Genomic DNA, 12,548 nt, shown 5'->3' on the forward strand with positions numbered 1-12,548 from the left:
CCTAAAATAGAAACCCTAGTTAAAATATCTGAATCTCTATCTCATGGTGTTTTGGCTTACTATTTGTTTTAAACCTCCTTACTATTATTTGCTGAGACAAATAATTAATTAGATGCTGATACTTAGAATTAGACACACAGACAGATGATAGATAGATAGATAGATAGATAGATAGATAGATAGATAGATAGATAGATAGATAGATAGATAGATAGATAGATAGACAGACAGACAAACAGACTACCATCTGCCCTAGCCTCCCCCACCTCCTCTTTCACCCTTCTTTGTCATGCCCATGTGGGTGCATTAGTCTGTTGCTCACAAGGTGAGAGCAGCAAATAGCTCCTCCAGGCTCTACCCAATTTGGAGAATGCTTTTTGTGATAGACAACCTGGATGCCATTTCTCTGATATTCATTCCCATATTTGGTTGACCTACAACCTTTATTAATGGAGAGGTAGCCTGGTCAGCCACTGGATCAGACATTTCTCTTAAGGTTGACAGTCAGAGGTAAGAGAACACCCATGCAGGTATAAAAGTTTTAATTATATTAAAATTTCTGCTGCTAGCTATATTTTGTAATAGGTTAGCAATTTATTTGAGTGACAGGACTCCTGTTTCTGTGAACCTTGCTGTCAAATTTCTAATGAATTTGTGATGTTATATGTGATCTTTGGTTCTTTTCTGTGTACTTCATATAAATAGCACAAATTGTTACTTCCTGTGGAGTGAAACGCCTTAGGTAAAATTCAAAGCTACATTTCTTGAATTTCTGAATCAGTTAACTTAAATGCATTTTTCTATTGGTGCATGTGTGTGTCAGAAAAGAATGGGCATTTTTTGTGATTATGTCTGTTTGGGGTTGCTGGTCTTAAATACCCAAACACCTCAAACACCTTTAGTAGTTGTGTCTCATGCAAAGACCTGCTGCATAACACATTAATTTGAGCCTTCTGCATACTAAAAGTTACCGGAAATGCTTGATATACAAGAATATAAATATTTTTTGTTGTTTTTAGAAATTCTTTTACTGTCTCTGTTACTAAACCTGCTTTGTGTGCATTTTTCCTGGGTCTTACATGAATTTGGGTAATATATGCTTATGCTTATTTACATTTAATAGACATTTTTTTAAAGGTTCAAATATGGGGGATGCTGCCATGAAAGAGTTTGGGACGGCGGCTCCTTACCTGAGAAAGTCAGATAAGGAGCGTCTGGAGGCCCAGACTCGCCCATTTGACATGAAAAAACAGTGCTTCGTTCCTGACCCTGAAGTTGAGTACGTTAAAGCAACAATCACTAGCCGCGATGGTGACAAAGTCACCGTCGACACTGAATTTGGAAAGGTATATTCATCATATCAGTTCCATTCAAATGTATTTTAGTTTTTAGCTTTGTGTAATACCTGGTACTTCTTTTTGCAGACTGTCACAGTGAAGGAGTGTGATGTGCATCCTCAGAACCCGCCTAAGTTTGATAAAATTGAAGACATGGCGATGTTCACCTTCCTCCATGAACCAGCTGTGCTGTTTAACCTCAAAGAGCGTTACGCAGCGTGGATGATCTACGTGAGTTACCAAACTTGAAAGTTATCTTTAGTGAAATAACATTTTCGCATCTGAAACAAACTTTAATATCCCTCTCTTTACATGACAGACCTACTCTGGGTTGTTCTGTGTGACTGTCAATCCCTACAAGTGGCTGCCTGTCTACAACCAGGAGGTGGTCGTTGCCTACAGAGGAAAGAAGAGGAGTGAAGCTCCTCCTCATATCTTCTCCATCTCTGACAATGCCTACCAGTACATGCTGGCAGGTACAAATATCCCTTTTAGTATTCATCTTGATTGACATTTTGTTTGGACATCGTTGCATTTTCCCCTGATTTTCTGATATTCTCTTGCTGACAGACAGAGAAAACCAGTCAATCCTTATCACGTAAGTAACTTTACCAACAAGGGTCTTTTCAGCAGTTAAGAGTTATGCTTCTTGGTCTTGAAATGTATGTCTTTTTTCTACTCAGTGGAGAATCTGGAGCTGGAAAGACTGTCAACACCAAGCGTGTCATTCAGTACTTTGCCAGCATTGCAGCTGTCCCAAGTGCTGGGAAGAAAGATCCAGCTGCAGAGAAGAAGGTTCTTATGAGACAAGATTTTCTTAATGTTAGACAAACAAAATATAGTCAAAATATTGCTGTTTTTCAAGGTTCTTTTTTGTTTAACTAAATCAGGGAACCCTTGAAGATCAAATCATCCAGGCTAACCCTGCTCTAGAGGCCTTTGGCAATGCCAAAACCATCAGGAATGACAACTCCTCCAGATTTGTGAGTGTCTGTATCTGGCTGATGTCAGACTACTTGTTTACATTCATAAATGAAGTTACTTCTTATTCCAAAAATACAAGTGAACACACATTTTCCTCCCAGGGTAAATTCATCCGTATTCATTTTGACAACCGAGGAAAGCTGGCCTCTGCTGACATCGAGACCTGTAAGTAAAATTAAGATAATCCATGTATCCTTTTTCTGAGCCATTTTTGTTTGGTTGAAGGCCTCTGCAAATATGAACCAAGAGTGCTTTAACCAGGCAAAGCCTGTTTAAAACTGGGGGATTATTTCATAATTAAACATTTGAAAAACTCTATTAAATTTGTTACTGTGTGTCACACTTTCATACCATTTATGATAACTCATTCAGACCTTTTGGAAAAGTCTCGTGTGACCTTCCAGCTCAAAGCTGAGAGGGACTACCACATTTTCTACCAGATCCTGTCTCAGATAAAGCCTGAACTTCTAGGTAAGTTCAGGACAGGTGTTTGATTTGTACTCAATCATACATTTCATAGTGAAATAAACATTTTCTATTTAATTTTAGAGATGCTGCTCATCACCAACAACCCTTATGACTACGCCTTCATCTCCCAAGGAGAGACAACAGTAGCCTCTATCAATGATTCTGAAGAGCTGATGGCCACTGATGTGAGTTGAATCTCAGATTCACTGCAGCAATTTTCGTCCAAAATTCATTTAATAAAACAAAAAAGAAAATAGTAAAATTAATGTTTTTGATTTTTGTCAGGAAGCCTTTGATGTTCTGGGCTTCACTCAAGAAGAGAAGAATAGTATTTACAAGCTTACTGGTGCAATCATGCACTATGGCAACATGAAGTTTAAACAGAAGCAGAGAGAAGAGCAGGCAGAGGCCGATGGTACTGAAGGTAAGAAATATAATTATAACATAATAGATTATATTCAAATAACTAGGCACTCTGACGCCTGACTAATGCCAGACCTGTTGAATCAAGGAATCACTTAAATAGAAGCTAAACGGAACCTAACAAAGTGAAGGATACAACAATTTAAAAAAAACTCTAGAACAGACGACATCTATCAGTCTGCAAAGGGTTAAAAATCAATTTCTTAGGCTTTGGAACTGCAAGAAGCCATGGTGAGAGCCACTATCCACCAGAAAAACAGACAACTCTGGGGGAGAACAGTTAAAGTACAATGTAAAGTAAAAAATACTGAATGTGAATGGATGATGTTATTTTTGTCAGAACGTCTTAAACTGTGTAAAAGAAAATATGCAAAAAATGTATCACCGTCACTATTTCTCAGATGCTGACAAAGTTGCATATCTGATGGGCCTGAACTCTGCTGACCTCATCAAAGGTCTCTGTCACCCAAGAGTCAAAGTAGGAAACGAGTGGGTCACCAAAGGACAGAATGTCGCCCAGGTACAGAGTTAAAGGGGGATTTTGCCAGGCTTTGATTTAATGAAAACGCACCATTTATTTTGAATCACATATTTCCTTTCTAAGGTGTACTACGCTATCGGTGCACTGGCTAAGTCAGTATATGAGAAGATGTTTCTGTGGATGGTAGTGAGAATCAACCAGTCCCTGGACACCAAACAGCCTCGCCAGTATTTTATTGGTGTGCTTGACATTGCTGGATTTGAGATCTTTGATGTGAGTTTGGAAAAATAAGTTCTTATAATCTTATAAATGGTAGTCCCTAATGTAAGGATGCATTTTAAATCATGAACATACTGTGGTCCATTTCATTTCAGTTCAACACCTTTGAGCAGCTGTGCATCAACTTCACCAACGAAAAACTGCAACAGTTTTTCAACCACCACATGTTTGTACTGGAGCAGGAAGAGTACAAGAAAGAGGGCATCGAATGGGAGTTCATTGATTTTGGTATGGATCTGCAGGCCTGTATCGACCTGATTGAAAAGGTGTGACACTGGACTATATAAAAACATTTCTATTTTTATCCTAGTGTTTGTGCATGTTATTCTTAAAATTAAAATGTATGTTAAAATTTTTGTCATGAAAATTGTTTTTCTTCATTATATTTATCTTAGCCCATGGGTATCATGTCCATCCTTGAAGAGGAGTGCATGTTCCCCAAAGCCAGTGATACCACCTTTAAAGCTAAGCTCTATGACAACCACCTGGGAAAATCTAACAATTTCCAGAAGCCCAGAGTTGTCAAAGGAAAACCAGAGGCTCATTTTTCCCTTGTGCACTACGCTGGAACTGTTGATTACAATATCAACAACTGGTTGGTGAAGAACAAGGATCCTCTGAATGAGACTGTTGTTGGTCTTTTCCAGAAGTCTAACCTTAAGCTTTTAGCCTTGCTTTTTGCCGGATATGCAGGAGCTGATTCAGGTATTTTGACATCCCATAGTGAAAATTAGAAGTCAATAATAATTTCCAATAACAACAGTACTGTAATCAATTTTTCTACAGATTTGAAATGCCTCAAAAATCTGTTGTGATCTGTTGGTTCTCTCAATAAAGTTTGACATTAATTTTTTTTTAGCTCAGGAATCTGGTGGGAAGGGAAAAGGTGGAAGCAAGAAGAAAGGTTCTTCCTTCCAAACTGTATCAGCTTTGCACAGGGTAAGATATGTACACATTTTTATTTTTTAATGTAAAGGAGAGATTGTACTGAGTTATACATCATGACCTCAGCAAGAATTTCTCATTGTTTTGATACAGGTTCAAAACTTTGTTGTGATTTGCCCAGTTTTGAAGTTATAGACACTGAAATTAACGAGGCGACACAAACCCTTTATGGGCTGCATTAGAAAGGTCAACAATCTGACTAAAATCGACTATGGCAACTACTTTGTAAACACCCAAAAGGAAACTTACATACTTACTGTACTTGGTGTCAAAAGCAATAGCAACAATTTACATATGAAAAACTTTCAGGAGAACCTGAACAAGCTGATGACCAACTTGAGGTCGACTCACCCTCACTTTGTACGCTGCATCATCCCCAACGAGACCAAGACTCCAGGGGCCATGGAGAACCCTCTGGTGATGCACCAGCTGCGCTGCAACGGTGTGCTGGAAGGCATCAGGATCTGCAGAAAGGGTTTCCCCAACAGGATCCTCTATGGAGATTTCAAGCAGAGGTTTGAGTTTTCTTAAAAAAATGCTTATTAGTATCCATCCATCCATATTAGTATGTACTTAAAAAAGAAACAACTCTTTCATCTGTTGTTTTTCTAACAAAGGTACCGTATTTTGAACCCTAACGCCATTCCCGAGGGACAGTTCATTGACAACAAGAAAGCTGCTGAAAAACTTTTGGGTTCTTTAGATATAGACCACAACCAGTACAAACTGGGACACACCAAGGTCTGTATTTGCATGCTTATAGAACACTTTGAACAGAAACAAGCTGTTACTGACTCTGCTATGTGTTGCTGTAAAAGGTGTTTTTCAAGGCTGGGCTGTTGGGCCAGCTAGAGGAGATGAGAGATGACAGATTAGCCCTAATCATCACTGGCATCCAAGCTCGATCAAGAGGCCTTCTGGCAAGAGTTGAATTCCAGAAGATTGTTGAACGCAGGTAACTTATCAAAGCTTGGTCAAATTCTGTTAGCCAACTCAGTTTATGTTGTGCAGCACAGTGTCAAAACAGATTTGCATCATTAAAACCTATCATCTGTCCAGTATACAAGACATATTTTCCACTGAACCATGTTTTATCACTGAACAAAATAACAAAATGCAATATGTTCATGGACTTATGGACACAAAATACGGCAACTGTCATTACATACATGCTTAGGAGAATGTTGTGAGGGTTTGGTAAACAGTATATTAAAAACATATTTTTAATGAAGGATTAAAGGTGGGTGGAGTTTTACAAACACTGATTATCTGTTGTCTGCAGGGATGCTCTTCTTGTGATCCAGTGGAACATCCGTGCCTTCATGGGGGTCAAAAATTGGCCCTGGATGAAGATGTTCTTCAAGATCAAACCTCTGCTGAAGTCAGCAGAGACTGAGAAAGAGATGGCCAACATGAAGGAAGAGTTTGCCAAACTGAAAGAGGCTTATGCAAAATCAGAAGCCCGCAGGAAAGAACTCGAAGAGAAAATGGTCACTCTTCTCCAAGAAAAGAATGACCTGCAGCTCCAAGTTCAGGCTGTATGTTAAAGGATTGTTTCTTACAGTATGACAACAAATATCAACATCACATGTATTGTGTGTGTTTGTCGGCTTAATGCGTATGTCATACTTTTTGTCTTCAGGAGCAAGACAATCTATGCGATGCTGAAGAAAGATGTGAGGGGCTGATCAAGAGCAAAATTCAGCTGGAGGCCAAAATCAAAGAGCTGACAGAGAGGCTGGAGGATGAGGAGGAGATGAATGCAGAACTGACTGCTAAGAAGAGGAAGCTGGAGGACGAGTGCTCCGAGCTGAAGAAAGACATCGACGACTTAGAGTTAACTCTAGCTAAAGTGGAGAAGGAGAAGCATGCCACTGAGAACAAGGTACAACAAACCTATTAATGACTGTCATTGTGAAGTTAATCTGTTACTTAAATGAACCTGTATTTTGGATATAGGTAAAAAACTTGACTGAGGAAATGGCTGCATTGGATGAAATCATTGCCAAGCTGACCAAGGAAAAGAAAGCTTTACAGGAAGCTCATCAGCAAACTCTGGATGACCTGCAGAGTGAGGAAGACAAAGTCAACTCTCTGACTAAGGCCAAGACTAAGCTGGAGCAGCAAGTGGATGATGTAAGAACATAGACTGACTTTAGTAGTTAATGAACAATCATTTTAATATATCAGTACCATTGTAATAATATTTATTTTCCCCCACAGCTTGAGGGGTCTTTAGAGCAAGAAAAGAAAGTCCGTATGGACCTTGAGCGAGCAAAGAGGAAGCTTGAAGGAGATCTCAAGTTAGCTCAAGAAAGTATCATGGACCTGGAAAATGATAAGCAGCAGCTCGAAGAGAGGCTGAAAAAGTAAGATGAGATGGGCAGGTTTACAATGAAACAATAAAAACACATTTTAGATTGTGCCTCAGGTGAAACATTTTTATTTTATATCCAAAGGAAAGATTTTGAAATCAGTCAGCTGAATGGTAAAGTTGAGGATGAGCAGGTGATGAGTGCCCAGCTCCAGAAAAAACTGAAGGAGTTGCAGGTAATGAATCAAACAAGACCCATGAAAAAGAAAAAAAAAAACATATGGTTTGGAGGAGTAAAATTAAATGTCAAGGTTTGCTTTGACTCTGATCTAGGCCCGTATTGAGGAGCTGGAGGAAGAGCTCGAAGCAGAGAGAGCTGCTCGAGCCAAGGTGGAGAAGCAGAGAGCTGACCTGGCCAGAGAGCTGGAGGAGATCAGTGAGAGGTTGGAGGAGGCTGGAGGAGCGACAGCTGCCCAGATTGAGATGAACAAGAAGAGGGAGGCCGAGTTCCAGAAACTGCGCAGAGACCTCGAAGAGGCCACTCTGCACCATGAAGCCACTACTGCCACACTCAGGAAGAAACAAGCCGACAGTGTTGCTGAGCTGGGAGAGCAGATTGACAACCTGCAGAGAGTCAAGCAGAAACTGGAGAAGGAGAAGAGTGAGCTCAGACTGGAGCTGGATGATGTGGTCTCCAATATGGAACAAATTGTCAAGGCAAAGGTAAGTTACTTTCAGGTATTAGGGTTTGTTCTCATTGCCAAATCAAACATTAATTTTATAATTGTGTACATGATTGGCCATCTACTGCTTTTTGTTCACAGAACAACTTGGAGAAAATGTGCAGGTCTCTGGAAGACCAGATGAATGAATATAAAACAAAATCAGAAGAGGGACAGCGTGCCATCAATGACTTCACCATGCAGAAAGCAAAGCTTCAAACTGAGAATGGTATGCATTAGATCTGAACAGCATATTTTAGTTGTGCCAGTGTGCGGTACTGAATTTAATCTTATGTTTAAATAAGGTGAACTTTTGAGGCAGCTTGAGGAAAAGGATTCTCTGGTGTCTCAATTCACGAGAGGAAAACAGTCGTACACTCAGCAAATTGAAGACCTGAAAAGACAGCTGGAGGAAGAAGTCAAGGTAGCAAATAATCATCAGTGTAACCTCATTAGGTAGAGACCATTGGTACACCCAGTGCATAAAGATACACTTTCTTTTAGGCCAAGAATGCATTAGCCCATGCAGTGCAGTCTGCTCGCCATGACTGTGACCTGCTCAGGGAGCAGTATGAGGAGGAGCAGGAGGCTAAAGCTGAACTGCAACGTAGCATGTCCAAGGCTAACTCTGAGGTGGCTCAGTGGAGAACCAAGTATGAAACTGATGCCATCCAGAGGACTGAAGAACTAGAAGAGGCCAAGTAAGCCAAATACACTAAGTCCACTAACTCAGCAAAGGTAAAGAGCGTTTAACCACAAATACATATTTTCATAACCTAGAAAAAAGCTGGCTCAGCGTCTGCAGGAGGCTGAGGAGGCTGTTGAAGCAGTGAATGCTAAATGTTCCTCTCTGGAGAAAACCAAACACAGGCTGCAGAATGAGATTGAAGATCTCATGGTGGATGTAGAGAGGTCTAATGCTGCTGCTGCTGCTCTGGACAAGAAACAAAGAAACTTTGACAAGGTTTTCATCCGGCGCTTATTATTTCACTGAAGCGGAAGGTCAATCTTTTGTCTAAAATGAAAACTTTCTTGTAGGTCTTGGCAGAGTGGAAACAGAAGTACGAGGAGTCTCAAACAGAGCTGGAGAGCTCTCAGAAAGATGCCAGGTCTCTGAGCACTGAGCTCTTCAAACTGAAGAACTCCTATGAAGAATCTCTTGAACATTTGGAGACCATGAAGAGAGAGAACAAGAACTTACAAGGTGACTTAATTACCCATTAAAATCATACATGAACAGTTTGTTCACAGTATAACTGCATTTATCTTTTTTACAATATGCCCTCAGAGGAAATATCTGACCTCACTGAACAAATTAGCGAAGGTGGAAAGAATATTCATGAGCTCGAGAAGATTCGAAAGCAGTTGGAACAAGAGAAGTCTGAGATACAGACAGCTCTGGAGGAAGCAGAGGTAAGCTGCTGCATGGTGGCCTTTTTCAAATTTGAAAGATTTTAGGTTGTGAGTATTAATTAATTACAAGTTATGTAGTCATTGTGTCTAATTTCTATTTGTGACAGGCCACACTGGAGCATGAGGAAGGGAAGATTCTCAGAGCCCAACTTGAGTTTAACCAAGTAAAGGCTGACATTGAGCGCAAGCTAGCTGAGAAAGATGAAGAAATGGAGCAATCGAAAAGAAACCACCAGCGAACTGTGGATACTCTTCAGAGCTCTCTGGAGGCTGAGACTCGCAGCAGGAACGAGGCTCTGCGTCTGAAAAAGAAGATGGAGGGAGACCTCAATGAGATGGAGATCCAGCTAAGCCAGGCTAACAGGCAGGCAGCTGAGGCCCAGAAACAACTTAAGGCCGTCCATGCCCATCTGAAGGTCTGAATAAACGAGCAGTTCTACTTCTTTGAAACAAAAATCAAAACCAAAGTGAAACATCAGTTAAAATTTTGGGTTTTTATCTTCAAGGATACTCAACTTCAGCTGGACGACTCTCTGCGAGCCAGTGACGATATGAAGGAAAACATTGCCATTGTTGAGCGACGCAACAACCTTCTTCAGGCTGAAGTGGAGGAGCTGAGAGCAGCTCTGGAGCAAACGGAGAGAAGTCGCAAACTTGCAGAGCAAGAGCTGCTGGATGTCAGTGAGAGAGTGCAGCTACTGCACTCACAGGTAAGACTGGAGAAGACTTGATACAGAAACTATCTATTGAAAATATATTCAGGAATTTTAAAAATCATATTTTTCATCTGAACACCAGAACACCAGCCTGATAAACCAAAAGAAGAAGCTGGAGGCTGATACATCCCAGCTTCAAACTGAAGTGGAGGAGGCAGTGCAGGAGTGCAGGAATGCAGAGGAGAAGGCCAAGAAGGCCATCACTGATGCTGCCATGATGGCAGAGGAGCTGAAGAAAGAGCAGGACACCAGCGCTCATCTGGAGCGAATGAAGAAGAACATGGAGCAAACCATCAAAGACCTGCAGCACCGCCTGGATGAAGCTGAGCAGATCGCCATGAAGGGAGGCAAGAAGCAGGTGCAGAAGCTCGAGGCCAGGGTAAGTCAAAATCGTGTTAATGAAGTCAAATCGATATAATAAATTAACAAATCATCAAACAAGGAAAATATTTAGTATGTTATAAGTAATCTTTTTGTTCAACAGATCAGAGAACTGGAGAGTGAAGTTGAAGTTGAACAAAGGAAATCAAGTGATGCCGTCAAGGGAATACGAAAATATGAGAGACGGATTAAAGAGCTGACCTATCAGGTATTTTTGAGTCACCTTAGAGAATGGGGGAAGAAACAGTAAAAATTAAATTCATATTTACTTTGACTCAGAGAAATACAATTTTTTTCTTGTTTGCTTCCAGACAGAAGAGGATCGTAAGAATCTTACCCGTCTGCAAGATCTGGTGGACAAGTTGCAGCTAAAGGTGAAATCCTACAAGAAAGCTGCTGAGGAAGCTGTAAGTTGTCTTTGCATTTTTTTTTACACACTAAAAAAGCATTGCACGTGTTCATCATTTCTTCTCGCCTATTAATCATATAGAAATATAGAAAATATACAGCAGGTTATCTTAAGGATATTGTGCTTCTGTTCTACAGGAGGAACAGGCCAACAGTAATCTTACCAAGTTCCGCAAACTTCAACATGAGCTCGATGAAGCTGAGGAAAGAGCTGACATTGCCGAGTCCCAGGTCAACAAACTACGTGTCAAAAGCCGTGACGCAGGGTCAAAGGTCAGTACCTGTACATTTTTTTTTTAAAAAGTGTGTCTTTTTCTATAATGACACATCGCATGTATTTGTTTTAGGACTTTAATAAAGATTTTATTTGCCATCAGAATCCACAGATACATTTCACAGTTTGCATATAACTGCACGTTTAAAAGTTAATTTTACAAATATGTCCAAAATTGAATTTACAAGACTTGAATGTTTTCAGTTTTGTCACATAGTATAGTCAATTAAAGTGAACCATTAATATGTCCAATAATACTTAACAATATTTTCTCTCTTGTTTGTGTCTCTGTTTCCAGAAAGGTCATGATGAGGAGTAAAGCACATGGTCTGAATACCTGTTTCTGAGACACCGGATGTATTAGTAACGGTGTCTCCCTATGCATGTTGGTTGGTCAGTAGAATAAAATGAATCTGCATCTGAAACTGTGTCTTGACTTTTTTTGTTGCTTTTTAGTGACAGTCCTATTAATTAATATAAGAAATTAATAATTAATATTAATTAAGAAATATAACTAAAAAAATTAAACTGTAAAATGTAAGTACAGCTTGAATATAACATTATACTGCATACACTTTTCTCGAATAATTTGGAATCAAGAAAATGTATCACACGAGTGAAAATGGCTATTAAATTGGTTATTAAAAAAGCAGAGTGGATATCATGTGATACAATCTACAGACTCAAAGATTGATTGAGTTTTTGATCACAGAACAAAAAATACATTATGACCCAGCTGTATTCTAAGGAGCTTGGAAAGAAAAGTGTCTGGACTTCTTAAAGTTTCATCTGAGAAGCTTCTTCAGTTCTAAGAGCAAATGGTGGAGAGTCCCATATTTTAAGCCCTATGGGAGTGTCACCAAGAGGGTCGTGGACCCCCTATTGATCCTCTACCTAATCACACGAGCCAAGGTGTGAAAACCGGTGTGGGTCACAATCAGCCAAGGATTCGGGTAAACCCATTCTGATACCTGCCCCACCCTATCATGTGATTTCCTGAGGTCAAATGGGCCAGGATGTGAGTGGGCGTTAAGGCGTCTGGGAAGGGATCTCAAAACTGGATTATAGATGCCAGACAGTTAGTGTCTAAGCCACCGCCTCTGTTCAAGGATGTTCGTTCACAGTGGACTTCTTTCACTCCTCTTTCAAACCATCTGTCTTCTCTGTCCAAAATGTGAACCTAGTTGTATCTTTCATATATAAGTTAATTAATAAATAATCATTAATTTCTTAATGGAGGAGTGAAAACAGTTGATAAAGGTTATATGATTCCATCAAACTTCCTCAGGAGTTGAAACTAGGCAGCTTCATGTTAAACAGCTTTATGGGATGTTTGTTTGTGTGTCAGTGTTTCTCATGATAGATTGGCTAAAGTCTGGCTGGACCTATGCTGTCTTTTGAAT

At 40.0% G+C, this 12,548-nt stretch overlaps 1 protein-coding gene across 1 annotated transcript; it reads left to right on the plus strand.

The window, feature by feature from the left end:
* The first annotated feature begins 1,145 nt into the window (after positions 1 to 1,145).
* Positions 1,146 to 11,533, plus strand: LOC134616292 (myosin-7-like). Its single transcript, XM_063461042.1, has 37 exons — positions 1,146 to 1,346; positions 1,425 to 1,568; positions 1,657 to 1,813; positions 1,908 to 1,935; positions 2,021 to 2,132; positions 2,228 to 2,320; positions 2,423 to 2,486; positions 2,694 to 2,792; positions 2,871 to 2,974; positions 3,075 to 3,213; positions 3,614 to 3,732; positions 3,817 to 3,966; positions 4,068 to 4,238; positions 4,368 to 4,677; positions 4,832 to 4,911; positions 5,227 to 5,432; positions 5,535 to 5,658; positions 5,736 to 5,872; positions 6,200 to 6,455; positions 6,560 to 6,802; positions 6,877 to 7,053; positions 7,141 to 7,286; positions 7,377 to 7,467; positions 7,565 to 7,954; positions 8,056 to 8,182; positions 8,259 to 8,377; positions 8,458 to 8,654; positions 8,734 to 8,917; positions 8,992 to 9,157; positions 9,242 to 9,366; positions 9,474 to 9,782; positions 9,873 to 10,076; positions 10,165 to 10,461; positions 10,567 to 10,671; positions 10,775 to 10,870; positions 11,010 to 11,144; positions 11,444 to 11,533. The coding sequence occupies exons 1-37, from the start codon at positions 1,146 to 1,148 to the stop codon at positions 11,462 to 11,464; spliced, it is 5,826 nt and encodes a 1,941-aa protein (XP_063317112.1). The 3' UTR covers positions 11,465 to 11,533.
* Positions 11,534 to 12,548: the final 1,015 nt, after the last annotated feature.

Source organism: Pelmatolapia mariae, linkage group LG18 (genome assembly GCF_036321145.2).
Source record: "Pelmatolapia mariae isolate MD_Pm_ZW linkage group LG18, Pm_UMD_F_2, whole genome shotgun sequence".
Lineage (NCBI taxonomy): Eukaryota > Metazoa > Chordata > Actinopteri > Cichliformes > Cichlidae > Pelmatolapia > Pelmatolapia mariae.